A 22361-nucleotide genomic window follows, 5' to 3' on the forward strand; every position below is an offset into this window, starting at 1 on the left:
TACAAGCATAAGGTAAATCCAGAAGTATGTTAGAGGGATCAATATATTATAGGATGAGAATGGTGTATGCTAAATCGCCCAACACAAAAATATAATATTGCAGGATCTGGCGCCACACTTACCGCATGATCGTAAGCTACGCTATTAATGACCATGAAGTTTTCTAGGTTATACTTGTAAGGGGCGTAATTACCATGCCAGGCAACCACATTAAAGGGAGAAAAATCCTGCAGGGACAGAGACATAACATATTTACTATACTTTACATGAAGCTTCCTATTAATATTACTAATAATGCTAAACCTCTAACCACAGCCCGTGTAGGAGATGACATTGCGACACAGGGAGACAGAATGAATGAAAAGTATCTAAAATTTAAGTGACTTCATATTGAAACAGTATAAATATAAATAAATATAAATTGTTCAACGACCACAGTCCATGTGTTTGGGATTATATTGTATCCCATTGCAGTGCCTGATAATAGCAGTCATATTATTGTACATAAACTGACAAATATCCTGTATGCGCGCTAACACTGTCCTGGATGGATATTGCAGATTCACTACTGTACCACAAAATAAGAATTGGCAGATAGGTTTAGTTTTCATATGATGCCGATTTGCTGTAATGCACTTGGCCTACTCAGTGCTTAGTGGTTTATTGGAATAGTCTTTTAATCCCCACTTCTATTGTTATACCTGAAATAAGTAAATACTGTAGAAATATTTCTACTGCAGAGCTCCCCTTACCTCTTGTAACAGTCTCAGCCAGAGCAGACACATCCCATCCATACAATGAGCTTACATTACTGTCTGCATGGATTCAATATTTTACCTTTGTTTATTAACTTATCAGAGATCTGTTGCCTCAAAATGTTAATTACGCATCTGGTGGGGATCGAGGAAAGTGGAATACAGAGGCTGAGAGTCAGCGAGGCTACAAATAGTTGAATACAGAGGCTGAGAGTCACTGAGGCTACCAATAGTCGAATACAGAGGCTGAGAGTCAGCGAGGCTACAAATAGTTGAATACAGAGGCTGAGAGTCACTGAGGCTACAAATAGTCGAATATAGAGGCTGAGAGTCAGCGAGGCTACAAATAGTTGAATACAGAGGGTGAGAGTCACTGAGGCTACACACAGCTGAATACAGAGGCTGAGAGTCACTGAGGCTACAAATAGTCGAACACAGAGGCTGAGAGTCAGCGAGGCTACAAATAGTTGAATACAGAGGCTGAGAATCAGTGAGGCTACAATAGTTGAATAAAGAGGCTGAGAGCCAGGGAGGCCACTAATACCGTATGACAGTCATTGCAGGGTGAGGACACGCGTATGTTTCCATCACCTTTCTGTGAAAGTTTGAGTTCCGATCATGTTTCTCACTTTGGGACTTGCTGCTAAGCTCTAAGGAAGTAGTACTGTACTAGTAGGGACAAAAGCTAGACATAGGGACTATACCTTCATCCTGTCACTAAAGACATTTGGTAACTGACAACATTTCTTTATAAAAAGTAAAAACATCATCGACTCCTCCAGTCTTTGAGGAGATAATGTTACACTTCACCAAGTGATGAATTGGGCAGACAATCATCGGTGATACAGAAATCAAGATTCAATACGTGAGAGCTATACAGACTTACCTGCAGTGCCCAGAACAGCTTGCCCTGGTACTTGCTGATAACGCTGTAGCCACCGGCCACGGTCCTGTCTTCATACCACGCCACAGGGGTAAGGAAATCTCTGGGGTTGGCCAGGCCATTGGCCCCTATGGTAAAGTACTGTTATATTAATGATGGGCAAAATGTTTCTGCTCTAGAACATACACTGAGTACGCCAATACAATTCTGCCCCAAATATACCCCACCAGGTGTTACTTCACCCCATGGATTGTGCCTAGCTTAGTAATAAAATTTGTGGGCACTCACCAATAGGCCCCAGGTCTGGAAGCTCGAAGTGGACCCCAAAAACCTCTAGGACGTAACCTCTGGACTCTCCAAAGACCTCCACGCTGAACCGCATCCCTTGCTAGCAAAGCGAGACCCAGGGAAGAGTTTAGTCCCAAGTATTAGGGGGATGAGACAGAGAGTGACCTTATATATTATTTCAGTATCACCTGGATCACACAGATCTCATTGGGTTCCAGCGATATCTTCCCAAACTCAGTGAGGATGAGGAGCTTCCCCTGCTGAGGAACTGCGGGAGAGAACCAGATACAACACATTAATGGATAATGGTCTATCGGCAGCTCTGTCAGTAATACATGTAGAATAGGATGATAATACAAATTCCCTGATCTAGCAGCCCCCTCCCACCCCATAGAATAATAGCTGTTGTGACTGGTCCTGTGGCCCTTTCTGAGCAGCGCCGCTGGGTCACAACCATTATTGAGTGGTGTAAATTCATGAGGAACGCGGGGAAAATGTCACAGTCTGCGCCATTTAGCTGTAAGCAGGTCACATGATGAGCAGCAATGGCTGCCATAACAAATGTACGGCATTAGGGCTGGACCCTACGCAGAGCACAGGTAGGTGGCTGAAGGTAAGTGACTGAGGGGGGGAAGGGGTGTTTGGAAGAATAAACAGACAACTAGAACTCTATGACCCGTATAAAATGAGGGCTGGCCTGTTGGACTGTATGTGCTGACCGTTATCCTTCAGTTAGTGGTTTGAGCTTTGTATTTTTATACAGTAAATGGTCATTTCTTATAGATGATCTCTGTTTATGTTCTAAGTAGAGGTATTTAAAAAAAAACTACTCGGTGACTTCTAATATCCTTATAATCTACAGGAAGGGGCCCCAGATATTATAGAGCTGTGCTCAGACTTCTGCCCTGCCAGGTTTACACACTTCCGTATCACCGTTATCTGCAGTTCCCAGTGCGATACACTAGAGGGCAGTAGACACATTCTGCTCGCGCCCACTGCGATATCTCGTTATTAAACATCCCTTCCCCTGAAGATCATGAGGAAACTGATATAGATTTTAGTACATTTCATTGCTGCAGTATATATAAAAAATTGGACTCCGCTTAGTAACGTAGGTTACCGCAGTCCCCGCTTTAGGGATAGGTGCTGCGATCTGTACCAATTTATGGAGCTACAATATCACAATTTATTTCCCAGAGAAATGAATGACGGTCGTTGACGCTTGTACGTGTATTGGCCGATGGTCGCGCATGCGCTGTAAGGGGGCCAGACCAAGCCTACGCTTTCATTTTACTATTCACTCTTCGTCTGGACAGGATGTTGTCAGCGCCGCTGTCCTAGCATGAGACATTTGATAAATAGCCCCTTATTGCCGCTATATGTGTAGATAAGGAATGATCATTTTCAGGGCTTTTAACAGTCCTAATAAACCCCTATATCCCATTTATAGGGGCGGGAAAGTTATTCTGCTGCTGGCGACATAAACCTCTGTATTAGTGTATTATATACTGTAGTATACAACTAATATCACTACGATTAATATCACTTATCAGCATCAGAGCTAACGGGGCAGAATCGGCTCCTTTACTCTGCATCAAGAAAGAGTCATTTGTTTCATTCATTTCCAGATTGTTTCTTGTGCTGATGCGGAATCTGGCCCAAACGTAACAGCGTAAAATCTACCGGCTACATCGCAGTAATCTCGCTACTGAGCGCATCTCGCGGCCTGTTACTTATCTGCCTCTGTCTATAGAGAGTAACTCACCAATCAGGAAGTCGCCGTCAGCGTTGTATAAGCACCTAGAGGGCGGGAGGAGGAATAACGTGACGCGAGATTCGGGCTATTAAAGGGTTAAAACTGTCTGTTGGACAGAACACAGAGGAATAGAGAGAAGGGTCACACAGAGGTAAGAGAGCAGATACAGGGGCAGAGAGGATGGTCAGTTATTATTATTATGGGTGATTAAATACAGTGCAGACATAGGGGCAGATTACAGGTAAGAGTGCAGACATAGGGGCAGATTACAGGTAAGAGTGCAGACATAGGGGCAGATTACAGGTAAGAGTGCAGACATAGGGGCAGATTACAGGTAAGAGTGCAGACATAGGGGCAGATTACAGGAGCAGAGTGCAGACATAGGGGCAGATTACAGGTAAGAGTGCAGATACAGAAGCAGAGTACAGGTAAGAGTGCAGATACATTGGGCAGATTACAGGTAAGAGTGCAGATACAGGGGCAGATTACAGGTAAGAGTGCAGATACAGGGGCAGATTACAGGTAAGAGTGCAGATACAGGGGCAGAGTACAGGTAAAAGTGCAGATACAGGCGCAGATTACAGGTAAGAGTGCAGATACATTGGGCAGATTACAGGTAAGAGTGCAGATACATGGGGCAGATTACAGGTAAGAGTGCAGATACAGGGGCAGATTACAGGTAAGAGTGCAGATACAGGAGCAGATTACAGGTAAGAGTGCAGACATAGGGGCAGATTACAGGTAAGAGTGCAGACATAGGGGCAGATTACAGGTAAGAGTGCAGACATAGGGGCAGATTACAGGAGCAGAGTGCAGACATAGGGGCAGATTACAGGTAAGAGTGCAGATACAGAAGCAGAGTACAGGTAAGAGTGCAGATACATTGGGCAGATTACAGGTAAGAGTGCAGATACAGGGGCAGATTACAGGTAAGAGTGCAGATACAGGGGCAGATTACAGGTAAGAGTGCAGATACAGGAGCAGATTACAGGTAAGAGTGCAGATACAGGGGAAGATTACAGGTAAGAGTGCAGATACATTGGGCAGATTACAGGTAAGAGTGCAGATACAGGGGCAGATTACAGGTAAGAGTGCAGATACATGGGGCAGATTACAGGTAAGAGTGCAGATACAGGGGCAGATTACAGGTAAAAGTGCAGATACAGGAGCAGATTACAGGTAAGAGTGCAGACATAGGGGCAGATTACAGGTAAGAGTGCAGATACATTGGGCAGATTACAGGTAAGAGTGCAGATACAGGGGAAGATTACAGGTAAGAGTGCAGATACAGGGGCAGATTACAGGTAAGAGAGCAGATACATTGGGCAGATTACAGGTAAGAGAGCAGATACAGGAGCAGATAACAGGTAAGAGTGCAGATACAGGCGCAGATTACAGGTAAGAGTGCAGATACAGGCGCAGATTACAGGTAAGAGTGCAGATACAGGCGCATATTACAGGTAAGAGAGCAGATACAGGCGCATATTACAGGTAAGAGTGCGGATACAGGCGCATATTACAGGTAAGAGTGCAGATACAGGGGCAGCGTACAGGTAAAAGTGCAGATACAGGCGCAGATTACAGGTAAGAGTGCAGACACAGAAGCAGATTACAGATAAGAGTGCAGACACAGAAACAGATTACAGGTAAGAGTGCAGATACAGGAGAAGATTACAGGTAAGAGTGCAGATACAGGCGCAGATTACAGGTAAGAGTGCAGATACAGGCGCAGATTACAGGTAAGAGTGCAGATACAGTCACAGATTACAGGTAAGAGTGCAGACATAGGGGCAGAGTAGAGGTAAGAATGCAGATACACGGGCAGATTACAGGTAGGTAAAAGTGCAGATACAGGGGCAGATTACAGGTAGGTAAGAGAGCAGATACAGGAGCAGATTACAGATAAGAGTGCAGATACAGGCGCAGATTACAAGTGAGAGTGCAGATACATGGGACAGATTACAGATAAGAGTGCAGATACAGGGGCAGATTACAGGTAAGAGTGCAGATACATTGGGAGATTACAGGTAAGAGAGCAGATACAGGAGCAGATTACAAGTGAGAGGGCAGATACATGGGGCAGATTACAGGTAAGAGCAGATACAGGCGCAGATTACAGGTAAGAGTGCAGATGCAGGCGCATATTACAGGTAAGAGTGCAGATACAGGCGCATATTACAGGTAAGAGTGCAGATACAGGGGCAGAGTACAGGTAAAAGTGCAGATACAGGCGCAGATTACAGGTAAGAGTGCAGATACAGGGGCAGAGTACAGGTAAGAGTGCAGATACGGTCAGATTACAGGTAAGAGTGCAGATACAGGGGCAGATACAGGAGCAGAGTACAAGTAAGAGGGCAGATACATGAGGCAGAATACAGATAAGAGTGCAGATTACAGGTAAGAGTGCAGATACAGGAGCAGATTACAGGTAAGAGTGCAGATACAGGGGCATATTACAGGTAAGAGTGCAGATACATGGGCAGATTACAGGTAAAAGTGCAGATACAGGGGCAGATTACAGATAAGAGTGCAGATACAGGGGCAGTGTACAGATAAGAGTGCAGATACAGGGGCAGAGTACAGGTAAGAGTGCAGATACAGGTGCAGATTACAGGTAAGAGTGCAGATACAGGGGCATATTACAGATAAGAGTGCAGATACAGGCGCAGTTTACAGGTAAGAGTGCAGACATAGGGGCAGAGTAGAGGTAAGAATGCAGATACACGGGCAGATTACAGGTAGGTAAAAGTGCAGATACAGGGGCAGATTACAGGTAGGTAAGAGAGCAGATACAGGAGCAGATTACAGATAAAAGTGCAGATACAGGCGCAGATTACAAGTGAGAGTGCAGATACATGGGACAGATTACAGATAAGAGTGCAGATACAGGGGCAGATTACAGGTAAGAGTGCAGATACACGGGCAGATTACAGGTAAGAGTGCAGATACAGTGGGAGATTACAGGTAAGAGAGCAGATTACAAGTGAGAGTGCAGATACATGGGGCAGATTACAGGTAAGAGCAGATACAGGGGCAGTGTACAGATAAGAGTGCAGATACAGGTGCAGATTACAGGTAAGAGTGCAGATACAGGAGCAGATTACAGATAAGAGTGCAGATACAGGAGCAGAGTACAAGTAAAAGGGCAGATTACAGATAAGAGTGCAGATACATGGGGCAGATTACAGATAAGAGTGCAGATACATGGGGCAGATTACAGATAAGAGTGCAGACACAGGAGCAGATTACAGATAAGAGTGCAGATACATGGGGCAGATTACAGGTAAAAGTTCAGATACAGGCGCAGATTACAGGTAAGAGTGCAGATACAGGCGCATATTACAGGTAAGAGTGCAGATACAGGGGCAGAGTACAGGTAAGAGTGCAGATACGGTCAGATTACAGGTAAGAGAGCAGACATAGGGGCAGATTACAGGTAAGAGAGCAGATACAGGGGCAGTGTACAGATAAGAGTGCAGATACAGGTGCAGAGTACAAGTAAGAGGGCAGATTACAGGTAAGAGTGCAGATACACGGGCAGATTACAGGTAAGAGTGCAGATACAGGAGCAGATTACAGGTAAGAGTGCAGATACAGGGGCAGATTACAGGTAAGAGCAGATACAGGGGCAGTGTACAGATAAGAGTGCAGATACAGGTGCAGATTACAGGTAAGAGTGCAGATACAGGGGCAGATTACAGATACGAGTGCAGATACAGGAGCAGAGTACAAGTAAAAGGGCAGATTACAGATAAGAGTGCAGATACATGGGGCAGATTACAGGTAAAAGTGCAGATACAGGGGCAGATTACAGGTAAGAGTGCAGATACAGGGGGAGATTACAGGTAAGAGAGCAGATACAGGAGCAGATTTCAAGTGAGAGTGCAGATACATGGGGCAGAGTACAAGTAAGAGTGCAGATACATGGGGCAGATTACAGGTAAGAGTGCAGTTACATGGGCAGATTACAGATAAGAGTGCAGATACATGAGCAGAGTACAAGTAAGAGGGCAGATTACAGATAAGAGTGCAGATACATGGGACAGATTACAGATAAGAGTGCAGATACATGGGGCAGATTACAGATAAGAGTGCAGACACAGGAGCAGATTACAGATAAAAGTGCAGACACAGGGGCAGATTACAGATAAGAGTGCAGACACAGGAGCAGATTACAGATAAGAGTGCAGACACAAGAGCAGATTACAGATAAGAGTGCAGATACATGGGGCAGATTACAGGTAAGAGTGCAGATACAGGCGCATATTACAGGTAAGAGAGCAGATACAGTAGCAGATTACAAGTGAAAGTGCAGATACATGGGGCAGATTACAGGTAAGAGTGCAGATTACCGGTAAGAGTGCAGTTACATGGGCAGATTACATATAAGAGTGCAGATACATGAGCAGAGTACAAGTAAGAGGGCAGATTACAGATAAGAGTGCAGATACATAGGGCAGATTACAGATAAGAATGCAGACACAGGAGCAGATTACAGATAAGAGTGCAGATACATGGGCAGATTACAGGTAAAAGTGCAGATACAGGGGCAGATTACAGATAAGAGTGCAGATACAGGGGCAGTGTACAGATAAGAGTGCAGATACAGGGGCAGAGTACAGGTAAGAGTGCAGATACAGGTGCAGATTACAGGTAAGAGTGCAGATACAGGGGCATATTACAGATAAGAGTGCAGATACAGGCGCAGTTTACAAGTAAGAGTGCAGACATAGGGGCAGAGTAGAGGTAAGAATGCAGATACACGGGCAGATTACAGGTAGGTAAAAGTGCAGATACAGGGGCAGATTACAGGTAGGTAAGAGAGCAGATACAGGAGCAGATTACAGATAAAAGTGCAGATACAGGCGCAGATTACAAGTGAGAGTGCAGATACATGGGACAGATTACAGATAAGAGTGCAGATACAGTGGCAGATTACAGGTAAGAGTGCAGATACACGGGCAGATTACAGGTAAGAGTGCAGATACAGTGGGAGATTACAGGTAAGAGAGCAGATTACAAGTGAGAGTGCAGATACATGGGGCAGATTACAGGTAAGAGCAGATACAGGGGCAGTGTACAGATAAGAGTGCAGATACAGGTGCAGATTACAGGTAAGAGTGCAGATACAGGAGCAGATTACAGATAAGAGTGCAGATACAGGAGCAGAGTACAAGTAAAAGGGCAGATTACAGATAAGAGTGCAGATACATGGGGCAGATTACAGATAAGAGTGCAGATACATGGGGCAGATTACAGATAAGAGTGCAGACACAGGAGCAGATTACAGATAAGAGTGCAGATACATGGGGCAGATTACAGGTAAAAGTTCAGATACAGGCGCAGATTACAGGTAAGAGTGCAGATACAGGCGCATATTACAGGTAAGAGTGCAGATACAGGGGCAGAGTACAGGTAAGAGTGCAGATACGGTCAGATTACAGGTAAGAGAGCAGACATAGGGGCAGATTACAGGTAAGAGAGCAGATACAGGGGCAGTGTACAGATAAGAGTGCAGATACAGGTGCAGAGTACAAGTAAGAGGGCAGATTACAGGTAAGAGTGCAGATACACGGGCAGATTACAGGTAAGAGTGCAGATACAGGAGCAGATTACAGGTAAGAGTGCAGATACAGGGGCAGATTACAGGTAAGAGCAGATACAGGGGCAGTGTACAGATAAGAGTGCAGATACAGGTGCAGATTACAGGTAAGAGTGCAGATACAGGGGCAGATTACAGATACGAGTGCAGATACAGGAGCAGAGTACAAGTAAAAGGGCAGATTACAGATAAGAGTGCAGATACATGGGGCAGATTACAGGTAAAAGTGCAGATACAGGGGCAGATTACAGGTAAGAGTGCAGATACAGGGGGAGATTACAGGTAAGAGAGCAGATACAGGAGCAGATTACAAGTGAGAGTGCAGATACATGGGGCAGAGTACAAGTAAGAGTGCAGATACATGGGGCAGATTACAGGTAAGAGTGCAGTTACATGGGCAGATTACAGATAAGAGTGCAGATACATGAGCAGAGTACAAGTAAGAGGGCAGATTACAGATAAGAGTGCAGATACATGGGACAGATTACAGATAAGAGTGCAGATACATGGGGCAGATTACAGATAAGAGTGCAGACACAGGAGCAGATTACAGATAAAAGTGCAGACACAGGGGCAGATTACAGATAAGAGTGCAGACACAGGAGCAGATTACAGATAAGAGTGCAGACACAGGAGCAGATTACAGATAAGAGTGCAGACACAAGAGCAGATTACAGATAAGAGTGCAGATACATGGGGCAGATTACAGGTAAGAGTGCAGATACAGGCGCATATTACAGGTAAGAGAGCAGATACAGTAGCAGATTACAAGTGAAAGTGCAGATACATGGGGCAGATTACAGGTAAGAGTGCAGATTACCGGTAAGAGTGCAGTTACATGGGCAGATTACATATAAGAGTGCAGATACATGAGCAGAGTACAAGTAAGAGGGCAGATTACAGATAAGAGTGCAGATACATAGGGCAGATTACAGATAAGAATGCAGACACAGGAGCAGATTACAGATAAGAGTGCAGATACATGGGGCAGATTACAGATAAGAGTGCAGATACAGGAGCAGATTACAGGTAAGAGTGCAGATACACGGGCAGATTACAAGTGAGAGTGTAGATACATGGGGCAGATTACAGGTAAGAGTGCAAATACAGGGGGAGATTACAGGTAAGAGAGCAGATACAGGAGCAGATTACAAGTGAGAGTGCAGATACATGGGGCAGAGTACAAGTAAGAGTGCAGATACATGGGGCAGATTACAGGTAAGAGTGCAGTTACATGGGCAGATTACAGATAAGAGTGCAGATACATGAGCAGAGTACAAGTAAGAGGGCAGATTACAGATAAGAGTGCAGATACATGGGGCAGATTACAGATAAGAGTGCAGACACAGGAGCAGATTACAGGTAAGAGTGCAGATACAGGAGCAGATTACAGGTAAGAGTGCAGATACAGGAGCAGATTACAGGTAAGAGTGCAGATACTGGCGCATATTACAGGTAAGAGTGCAGATACAGGGGCAGATTCCAGGTAAAAGTGCAGATACAGGGGCAGATTACAGATAAGAGTGCAGATTACAGGTAAGAGTGCAGATACACGGGCAGATTACAGGTAAGAGTGCAGATACAGGGGCAGATTACAGATAAGAGTGCAGGTACAGGAGCAGAGTACAAGTAAAAGGGCAGATTACAGATAAGAGTGCAGATACATGGGGCAGATTACAGATAAGAGTGCAGATACATGGGGCAGATTACAGATAAGAGTGCAGATACAGGAGCAGATTACAGGTAAGAGTGCAGATTCACGGGCAGATTACAAGTAAGAGTGTAGATACATGGGGCAGATTACAGGTAAGAGTGCAAATACAGGGGGAGATTACAGGTAAGAGAGCAGATACAGGAGCAGATTACAAGTGAGAGTGCAGATAAATGGGGCAGAGTACAAGTAAGAGTGCAGATACATGGGGCAGATTACAGGTAAGAGTGCAGTTACATGGGCAGATTACAGATAAGAGTGCAGATACATGAGCAGAGTACAAGTAAGAGGGCAGATTACAGATAAGAGTGCAGATACATGGGGCAGATTACAGATAAGAGTGCAGACACAGGAGCAGATTACAGGTAAGAGTGCAGACACAGGAGCAGATTACAGATAAGAGTGCAGATACAGGAGCAGATTACAGGTAAGAGTGCAGATACAGGAGCAGATTACAGGTAAGAGTGCAGATACTGGCGCATATTACAGGTAAGAGTGCAGATACAGGGGCAGATTCCAGGTAAGAGTGCAGATACAGGGGCAGATTCCAGGTAAAAGTGCAGATTACAGGTAAGAGTGCAGATACACGGGCAGATTACAGGTAAGAGTGCAGATACAGGGGCAGATTACAGATAAGAGTGCAGGTACAGGAGCAGAGTACAAGTAAAAGGGCAGATTACAGATAAGAGTGCAGATACATGGGGCAGATTACAGGTAAGAGTGCAGATACATGGGGCAGATTACAGGTAAAAGTTCAGATACAGGTGCAGATTACAGGTAAGAGTGCAGATACAGGAGCAGATTACAGGTAAGAGTGCAGTTACAGGCGCATATTACAGGTAAGAGTGCAGATACAGGGGCAGATTACAGGTAAAAGTGCAGATACAGGGGCAGATTACAGATAAGAGTGCAGATACACGGGCAGATTACAGGTAAGAGTGCAGATACAGGGGGAGATTACAGGTAAGAGAGCAGATACAGGAGCAGATTACAAGTGAGAGTGCAGATACATGGGGCAGATTACAGATAAGAGTGCAGATACAGGGGCAGATTACAGATAAGAGTGCAGATACTGGCGCAGATTACAGGTAAGAGTGCAGATACAGGGGCAGAGTACAGGTAAGAGTGCAGATACATGGGGCAGATTACAGATAAGAGTGCAGATACATGGGGCAGAGTACAAGTAAGAGTGCAGATACATGGGGCAGATTACAGGTAAGAGTGCAGATACAGGGGCAGATTACAGATAAGAGTGCAGATACATGGGGCAGATTACAGATAAGAGTGCATATACATGGGGCAGATTACAGATAAGAGTGCAGATACATGGGGCAGATTACAGATAAGAGTGCAGATACATGGGGCAGAGTACAAGTAAGAGTGCAGATACATGGGGCAGATTACAGGTAAGAGTGCAGATTACAGGTAAGAGTGCAGTTACATGGGCAGATTACAGATAAGAGTGCAGATACATGAGCAGAGTACAAGTAAGAGGGCAGATTACAGATAAGAGTGCAGATACATGGGGCAGATTACAGATAAGAGTGTAGATACATGGGGCATATTACAGATAAGAGTGCAGACACAGGAGCAGATTACAGATAAGAGTGCAGATACATGGGGCAGATTACAGATAAGAGTGCAGATACATGGGGCAGATTACAGATAAGAGTGCAGATACATGGGGCAGATTACAGGTAAGAGTGCAGATACACGGGCAGATTACAGATAAGAGTGCAGATACATGGGGCAGAGTACAAGTAAGAGTGCAGATACATGGGGAAGATTATAGATAAGAGTGCAGTCACAGGGTCAGATACAGCAATATATTAAAGAACTATCAGACAGAAATATATTGATGCGATGACCTCTCACCCCCCAGGAGTGATGTCACCATATTACCTGTCAGTCATGGAGCTATTACAGGTGTAAATGTGGATGGCGATTCCATTGCGTGACTTAGTGTCACCAGCTCCGCAGAGAGTGTGCAGCCCCTGGGGAGACAAAGGGGCTTATTCTACAGGAGAAGGTCAGATTCTATGAGAATCTATGAGGTCACTTTACACCTTCTCTAAGTTAACTAAAAAAATAATAATGTAACACACTCTACATTGCAGCTAAAAGTGATAGTGACACGTGTCTGTCACCTGCTGGCTATATGTTATTACTGACATTATCACCAGGTGTTTATACATGCTATAAGTGGCAACAAAACAATAATATAAGAAGACTGGGTAATAACAGACAGACAGAGAGGTCAGAGGGCCCTGCTCGCAGGCTTACACTCTATACGCTGCCAAAATACATATTAACAAATAGCGAACTTGAAAATACTTTGGAAAAAACTATGAGGTCTATTCGCTAAGCCTTGGGGAGAGTTAAATGGTTAAAGATAAGTCCCAGCCAATCAGCTCCTAACTGTCACTTTACAGGTTGTGTTTTAAAAATGACAGTTAGGAGCTGATTGGCTGGGACTTCTCCATTTAACTCTCTCCAAGGCTTAGTGAATAGACCCCTGTATGTTAGTGAGTGAATATATCATCTATATAATAAGCAAGAAGTGTGTCTGTCTTTTTGTCCTTTCTGCGCGGTCATAGTTCAGGATCTAGCTCCACCAAATATGACATGGTGGTGTGGTTTGACCAGGATCAGGTTTCTGCCTAGGTTTGAACTTCGTCAGGGCCACACACTGCCACATAATCCCTAAAAATTGGGTTGGTTCCAATGGAAATTGGCAGTCTGCCAAAAACCTGTGAGAAAGCTACAAAAGCATCCTTTTCACCTCAGTCTGAGCAAACTTCATGACTCATGCAAGTTCATATTAAATCCAGGGCCTCTGTGTTTGCATGCAAGGGCATAAATAGAACTTTGTGGGCCACATAGCAAGATCTTAAAATCCTCCCACCAGAGGTAAAAAAACAACCCATATACATTTGCGCCCACACAGACCCCATTCAGGTTATGCCTCTTATACACATTATGCCATGCAGTTATAGTGCTCCTTATACATTATACCACACAGTAATGCCCTTTACATATTATGCCACACAGTGGTAGTGCCCCATTTAACACATTATTCCACACAATAGTAGTGCCCCTTGTACATTACGCCCCTCCCCCAGCAACTCACCTCCCCATGTCCCTCCAGCAGCCTCTCGCCTCGCCCTGTGTGCCATCAGCAGCCAGCAGGCGTGGATTTGGGGCGGGGCCAGGAGATAATTACAGCTGGTGCACCGGCAGGCAGCGGCAGACATGTACAGACAGCACCGGCGCAATTTGAATCTGGTGCTCGCAGACCAGCAGCTAATCAGGAACCGTTACTGCTAATTGGCACTGTCCCTCCATGACTGCCAGGGTGGTTGTGCCAGCTGTAATCAGCTGGCAGGCTGACACCAAATCAACATTACTGACACCCGGGCCCGCCTTGGCGGTTCTGACTGGACCGGCCCAACGTGTGCGTGATTGGGTGCAGGGGGAGCGGCAGGCCACAGAGGAGGCACCATATCAGCCACACCCCTTGCACCCACGGTACTGACGCCGACGCCTCTGATTGCAGGCATGTTAGCACAGCGGGGTCCTTTTCAGGATGAATGGAATGGGGTATAGGCGAGGAAAATGTAATGATAAACAAATAAAGGCTGCAGGTGTACTTCAGGGTCCAGTCTTCAACCCGGGCAACGCCGGGTATCCCAGTTAGTATAATATGTTACTGAAAAAATATATTATATGTTAGAGAGACAGACAACATGAATCACTTACATCCACAAAGTCCTGCTTCTTCTCCTCTATTATAAACGGTTTCCACCTCAGCTGGGAAAGGAACAGAAACTGGTTATTAAAGTAATCATTACTGGGATCAGAAGGGGCAATCGGTCAGTTATGTGAATCCTACATGTGGCCAGTTATCAGGGTCTTACGTGCAGCCAGTTTCCAGGGTCCTACGTATGGTCAGTTCTCAGGGTCCTTCATGTGGACAGTTATCAGGGTGCTACATGTGGCCAGTTATCAGGGTCCTTCATGTGGCCAGTTATCAGGGTCCTTCATGTGGCCAGATATCAGGGTGCTACATGTGGCCAGTTATCAGGGTCCTTCATGTGGCCAGTTCTCAGGGTCCTACATGTGGCCAGTTATCAGGGTGCTACATGTGGCCAGTCCTCAGGGTCCTACATGTGGCCAGTTATCAGGGTTCTACATGTGGCCAGTTATCAGGGTCCTACATGTGGCCAGTTATCAGGGTTCTACATGTGGCCAGTTATCAGGGTGCTACATGTAGCCAGTTATCAGGGTGCTATATGTGGCCAGTTATCAGGGTTCTACATGTGGCCAGTTATCAGGGTTCTACATGTGGCCAGTTATCAGATTGATACATGTAGCCAGTTATCAGGGTGCTACATGTGGCCAGTTATCAGGGTGCTATATGTGGCCAGTTATCAGGGTGCTACATGTGGCCAGTTATCAGGGTGCTACATGTGGCCAGTTCTCAGGGTGCTACATGTGGCCAGTTATCAGGGTGCTACATACGGTCAGTTATCAGGGTCCTACATGTGGCCAGTTATCAGATTGATACATGTGGCCAGTTATCAGGGTCCTACATGTGGCCAGTTATCAGATTGCTACGTGTGGCCAGTTATCAGGGTCCTACATGTGGCCAGTTATCAGGGTCCTACATGTGGCCAGTTATCAGGGTCCTACATGTGGCCAGTTATCAGGGTGCTACATATGGCCAGTTATCAGTGTCCTGCATTTGGCCAGTTATCAGGGTGCTACATGTGGCCAGTTATCAGGGTGCTACATGTGGCCAGTTATCAGGGTGCTACATACGGTCAGTTATCAGGGTGCTACATGTGGCCAGTTATCAGGGTCCTACATGTGGCCAGTTATCAGGGTCCTACATGTGGCCAGTTATCAGGGTCCTACATGTGGCCAGTTATCAGGGTCCTACATGTGGCCGGTTATCAGGGTCCTACATGTGGCCGGTTATCAGGGTGCTACATGTGGCCAGTTATCAGGGTCCTACGTGTGGCCAGTTATCAGGGTGCTACATGTGGCCAGTTATCAGGGTTCTACGTGTGGCCAGTTATCAGGGTGCTACATGTGGCCAGTTATCAGGGTTCTACGTGTGGCCAGTTATCAGGGTGCTACATGTGGCCAGTTATCAGGGTGCTACATGTGGCCAGTTATCAGGGTGCTACATGTGGCCGGTTATCAGGGTGCTACATGTGGCCAGTTATCAGGGTTCTACATGTGGCCAGTTATCAGATTGATACATGTAGCCAGTTATCAGGGTGCTACATGTGGCCAGTTATCAGGGTGCTATATGTGGCCAGTTATCAGGGTGCTACATGTGGCCAGTTATCAGGGTGCTACATGTGGCCAGTTCTCAGGGTGCTACATGTGGCCAGTTATCAGGGTGCTACATACGGTCAGTTATCAGGGTGCTACATGTGGCCAGTTATCAGGGTCCTACATGTGGCCAGTTATCAGATTGATACATGTGGCCAGTTATCAGGGTCCTACATGTGGCCAGTTATCAGATTGCTACGTGTGGCCAGTTATCAGGGTCCTACATGTGGCCAGTTATCAGGGTCCTACATGTGGCCAGTTATCAGGGTCCTACATGTGGCCAGTTATCAGGGTGCTACATATGGCCAGTTATCAGTGTCCTGCATTTGGCCAGTTATCAGGGTGCTACATGTGGCCAGTTATCAGGGTGCTACATGTGGCCAGTTATCAGGGTGCTACATACGGTCAGTTATCAGGGTGCTACATGTGGCCAGTTATCAGGGTCCTACATGTGGCCAGTTATCAGGGTCCTACATGTGGCCAGTTATCAGGGTCCTACATGTGGCCAGTTATCAGGGTCCTACATGTGGCCGGTTATCAGGGTCCTACATGTGGCCGGTTATCAGGGTGCTACGTGTGGCCAGTTATCAGGGTCCTACGTGTGGCCAGTTATCAGGGTGCTACATGTGGCCAGTTATCAGGGTTCTACGTGTGGCCAGTTATCAGGGTGCTACATGTGGCCAGTTATCAGGGTTCTACGTGTGGCCAGTTATCAGGGTGCTACATGTGGCCAGTTATCAGGGTGCTACATGTGGCCAGTTATCAGGGTGCTACATGTGGCCGGTTATCAGGGTGCTACATGTGGCCAGTTATCAGGGTCCTGCGTACGGCCAGTTATCGGGGTGCTACATGTGGCCAGTTCTCAAGGTCCTACATGTGGCCAGTTATCAGGGTCCTAAATGTGGCCAGTTATCAGGGTCCTGCGTACGGCCAGTTATCAGGGTGCTACATGTGGCCAGTTCTCAAGGTCCTACATGTGGCCAGTTATCAGGGTCCTACATGTGGCCAGTTACCAGGGTCCTGCGTACGGCCAGTTATCAGGGTGCTACATACGGTAAGTCATCAGGGTGCTACATGTGGCCAGTTATCAGGGTCCTACGTGTGGCCAGTTATCAGGGTGCTACATGTGGCCAGTTATCAGGGTCCTACATGTGGCCAGTTCTCAGGGTCCTACATGTGGCCAGTTATCAGGGTGCTACATGTGGCCAGTCCTCAGGGTCCTACATGTGGCCAGTTATCAGGGTTCTACATGTGGCCAGTTATCAGGGTCCTACATGTGGCCAGTTATCAGGGTTCTACATGTGGCCAGTTATCAGGGTGCTACATGTAGCCAGTTATCAGGGTGCTATATGTGGCCAGTTATCAGGGTGCTACATGTGGCCAGTTATCAGGGTGCTACATGTGCAGTTCTCAGGGTGCTACATGTGGCCAGTTATCAGGGTGCTACATGTGGCCAGTTATCAGGGTCCTACATGTGGCCAGTTATCAGGGTCCTACATGTGGCCTGTTATCAGGGTCCTACATATGGCCAGTTATCAGATTGATACATGTGGCCAGTTATCAGGGTCCTACATGTGGCCAGTTATCAGATTGCTACATGTGGCCAGTTATCAGGGTCCTACATGTGGCCAGTTATCAGGGTGCTACATGTGGCCAGTTATCAGGGACCTACATGTGGCCAGTTATCAGGGACCTACATGTGGCCAGTTATCAGGGTCCTACGTGTGGCCAGTTATCAGGGTCCTACGTGTGGCCAGTTATCAGGGTCCTACGTGTGGCCGGTTATCAGGGTCCTACGTGTGGCCAGTTATCAGGGTGCTACGTGTGGCCAGTTATCAGGGTCCTACATGTGGCCAGTTATCAGAGTCCTACATGTGGCCAGTTATCAGGGTGCTACGTGTGGCCAGTTATCAGGGTGCAACATACGGCCAGTCATCAGGATCCTACGTGTGGCCAGTTCTCAGGGTCCTGCATGTGGCCAGTTATCAGGGTGCTACATGTGGCCAGTTATCAGGGTGCTACATGTGGCCAGTTATCAGGGTCCTACATGTGGCCAGTTACCAGGGTCCTGCGTACGGCCAGTTATCAGGGTGCTACATGTGGCCAGGTGTCAGGGTGCTACGTGTGGCCAGTTATCAGGGTCCTACATGTGGACAGTTATCAGGGTCCTGCGTACGGCCAGTTATCAGGGTGCTACATACGGCCAGTCATCAGGGTGCTACATGTGGCCAGTTATCAGGGTGCTACATGTGGCCAGTTATCAGGGTCCTACATGTGGCCAGTTATCAGGGTGCTACGTGTGGCCAGTTATCAGGGTCCTACATGTGGCCAGTTATCAGGGTGCTACGTGTGGCCAGTTATCAGGGTCCTACGTGTGGCCAGTTATCAGGGTCCTACGTGTGGCCTGTTATCAGGGTCCTTCGTGTGGCCAGTTATCAGGGTGCTACATGTGGCCAGTTATCAGGGTGCTACATGTGGCCAGTTATCAGAGTCCTACATGTGGCCAGTTATCAGGGTGCTACGTGTGGCCAGTTATCAGGGTGCTACGTGTGGCCAGTTATCAGGGTGCAACATACGGCCAGTCATCAGGGTCCTACGTGTGGCCGGTTATCAGGGTCCTACGTGTGGCCGGTTATCAGGGTGCTACATGTGGCAAGTTTTCAGGGTGCTACATGTGGCCTGTTATCAGGGTGCTACGTGTGGCCAGTTATCAGGGTGCTACGTGTGGCCAGTTATCAGGGTCCTACGTGTGGCCAGTTATCAGGGTCCTACGTGTGGCCAGTTATCAGGGTCCTACGTGTGGCCGGTTATCAGGGTCCTACGTGTGGCCAGTTATCAGGGTGCTACGTGTGGCCAGTTATCAGGGTCCTACATGTGGCCAGTTATCAGAGTCCTACATGTGGCCAGTTATCAGGGTGCTACGTGTGGCCAGTTATCAGGGTGCAACATACGGCCAGTCATCAGGATCCTACGTGTGGCCAGTTCTCAGGGTCCTGCATGTGGCCAGTTATCAGGGTGCTACATGTGGCCAGTTATCAGGGTGCTACATGTGGCCAGTTATCAGGGTCCTACATGTGGCCAGTTACCAGGGTCCTACATGTGGCCAGTTACCAGGGTCCTGCGTACGGCCAGTTATCAGGGTGCTACATGTGGCCAGGTGTCAGGGTGCTACGTGTGGCCAGTTATCAGGGTCCTACATGTGGACAGTTATCAGGGTCCTGCGTACGGCCAGTTATCAGGGTGCTACATACGGCCAGTCATCAGGGTGCTACATGTGGCCAGTTATCAGGGTGCTACATGTGGCCAGTTATCAGGGTCCTACATGTGGCCAGTTATCAGGGTGCTACGTGTGGCCAGTTATCAGGGTCCTACATGTGGCCAGTTATCAGGGTGCTACGTGTGGCCAGTTATCAGGGTCCTACGTGTGGCCAGTTATCAGGGTCCTACGTGTGGCCTGTTATCAGGGTCCTTCGTGTGGCCAGTTATCAGGGTGCTACATGTGGCCAGTTATCAGGGTGCTACATGTGGCCAGTTATCAGAGTCCTACATGTGGCCAGTTATCAGGGTGCTACGTGTGGCCAGTTATCAGGGAGCTACGTGTGGCCAGTTATCAGGGTGCAACATACGGCCAGTTATCAGAGTCCTACATGTGGCCAGTTATCAGGGTGCTACGTGTGGCCAGTTATCAGGGTGCTACGTGTGGCCAGTTATCAGGGTGCAACATACGGCCAGTCATCAGGGTCCTACGTGTGGCCGGTTATCAGGGTCCTACGTGTGGCCGGTTATCAGGGTGCTACATGTGGCAAGTTTTCAGGGTGCTACATGTGGCCTGTTATCAGGGTGCTACGTGTGGCCAGTTATCAGGGTGCTACGTGTGGCCAGTTATCAGGGTCCTACGTGTGGCCAGTTATCAGGGTCCTACGTGTGGCCAGTTATCAGGGTCCTACGTGTGGCCGGTTATCAGGGTCCTACGTGTGGCCAGTTATCAGGGTGCTACGTGTGGCCAGTTATCAGGGTCCTACATGTGGCCAGTTATCAGAGTCCTACATGTGGCCAGTTATCAGGGTGCTACGTGTGGCCAGTTATCAGGGTGCAACATACGGCCAGTCATCAGGATCCTACGTGTGGCCAGTTCTCAGGGTCCTGCATGTGGCCAGTTATCAGGGTGCTACATGTGGCCAGTTATCAGGGTGCTACATGTGGCCAGTTATCAGGGTCCTACATGTGGCCAGTTACCAGGGTCCTGCGTACGGCCAGTTATCAGGGTGCTACATGTGGCCAGGTGTCAGGGTGCTACGTGTGGCCAGTTATCAGGGTCCTACATGTGGACAGTTATCAGGGTCCTGCGTACGGCCAGTTATCAGGGTGCTACATACGGCCAGTCATCAGGGTGCTACATGTGGCCAGTTATCAGGGTGCTACATGTGGCCAGTTATCAGGGTCCTACATGTGGCCAGTTATCAGGGTGCTACGTGTGGCCAGTTATCAGGGTCCTACATGTGGCCAGTTATCAGGGTGCTACGTGTGGCCAGTTATCAGGGTCCTACGTGTGGCCAGTTATCAGGGTCCTACGTGTGGCCTGTTATCAGGGTCCTTCGTGTGGCCAGTTATCAGGGTGCTACATGTGGCCAGTTATCAGGGTGCTACATGTGGCCAGTTATCAGAGTCCTACATGTGGCCAGTTATCAGGGTGCTACGTGTGGCCAGTTATCAGGGAGCTACGTGTGGCCAGTTATCAGGGTGCAACATACGGCCAGTCATCAGGGTCCTACGTGTGGCCAGTTATCAGGGTCCTACGTGTGGCCGGTTATCAGGGTGCTACGTGTGGCAAGTTTTCAGGGTGCTACATGTGGCCTGTTATCAGGGTGCTACGTGTGGCCAGTTATCAGGGTGCTACGTGTGGCCAGTTATCAGGGTCCTACGTGTGGCCAGTTATCAGGGTGCTACATGTGGCCAGTTATCAGGGTGCTACATGTGGCCAGTTATCAGAGTCCTACATGTGGCCAGTTATCAGGGTGCTACGTGTGGGCAGTTATCAGGGTGCTACGTGTGGCCAGTTATCAGGGTGCAACATACGGCCAGTCATCAGGGTTCTACGTGTGGCCGGTTATCAGGGTGCTACATGTGGCAAGTTATCAGGGTGCTACGTGTGGCCAGTTATCAGGGTGCTACGTGTGGCCAGTTATCAGGGTGCTACATGTGGCCAGTTATCAGGGTCCTACATGTGGCCAGTTATCAGGGTGCTACATGTGGCCGGTTATCAGGGTCCTACATGTGGCCAGTTATCAGGGTGCTATATGTGGCCAGTTATCTGGGTGCTACGTGTGGCCAGTTATCAGGGTGCAACATACGGCCAGCTATCAGGGTGCTATGTGTGGCCAGTTATCAGGGTGCTATATGTGGCCAGTTATCAGGGTGCTATGTGTGGCCAGTTATCAGGGTGCTATGTGTGGCCAGTTATCAGGGTGCTATGTGTGGCCAGTTATCAGGGTGCTATATGTGGCCAGTTATCAGGGTGCTATATGTGGGCAGTTATCAGGGTGCTATATGTGGCCAGTTATCAGGGTGCTATGTGTGGCCAGTTATCAGGGTGCTATGTGTGACCAGTTATCAGGGTGTTATGTGTGGCCAGTTATCAGGGTGCTACGTAGAGATATTGGCAGAACATTTTCAGTCCATTTTAGCTTTAGTACATGGAGCAACAATTATTCTGCCACTCTCTGATGATTATGCTGCATCTAAACCTCCATGATCAGATATTACCTGATTGGGATCCGGTTCCACTTCGTCCCAGTTGTGCGATAGGTTGCTTTTGCCGTACGCCTCAAACGGTTTATGGCGGGCAGAAGGTAGGATACGATACAGCCAGCTGGGGACAGTAAATGTCAGAAGGTCAGCGATGGTCAGTGAACGAGAGGCCAATCTTCTGTACGGGCTGGACCTCTGGTACTGGGCACTACGTGGCCTTATTGGCTTCCCAGGCAGATTGGCCAGAGAATGGTGGTACTCAGCTTTGTCAGCTC

General features: G+C 47.6%; 1 protein-coding gene across 1 annotated transcript in view; it reads right to left on the bottom strand.

Moving 5' to 3' along the window:
- The window catches only part of HGD (homogentisate 1,2-dioxygenase), an 85471-nt gene that overhangs the window by 9396 nt on the left and 53714 nt on the right, over positions 1-22361 (bottom strand). Inside the window, exons 4-11 of the mRNA XM_088455884.1 lie at positions 22102-22207; positions 14755-14805; positions 12898-12989; positions 3692-3726; positions 2115-2194; positions 1927-2026; positions 1642-1766; positions 123-227 (exon numbers count right to left, since the gene is read on the bottom strand). Of these exons, the coding sequence (XP_088312010.1) occupies positions 123-227; positions 1642-1766; positions 1927-2026; positions 2115-2194; positions 3692-3726; positions 12898-12989; positions 14755-14805; positions 22102-22207 (694 nt within the window). The remainder of the gene's footprint in view (positions 1-122; positions 228-1641; positions 1767-1926; positions 2027-2114; positions 2195-3691; positions 3727-12897; positions 12990-14754; positions 14806-22101; positions 22208-22361) is intronic.

The sequence above is a fragment of the Taudactylus pleione genome, unplaced genomic scaffold (genome assembly GCF_031769625.1).
Source record: "Taudactylus pleione unplaced genomic scaffold, aTauple2 ptg000677l, whole genome shotgun sequence".
In the NCBI taxonomy this organism is placed as follows: Eukaryota; Metazoa; Chordata; class Amphibia; order Anura; family Myobatrachidae; genus Taudactylus; species Taudactylus pleione.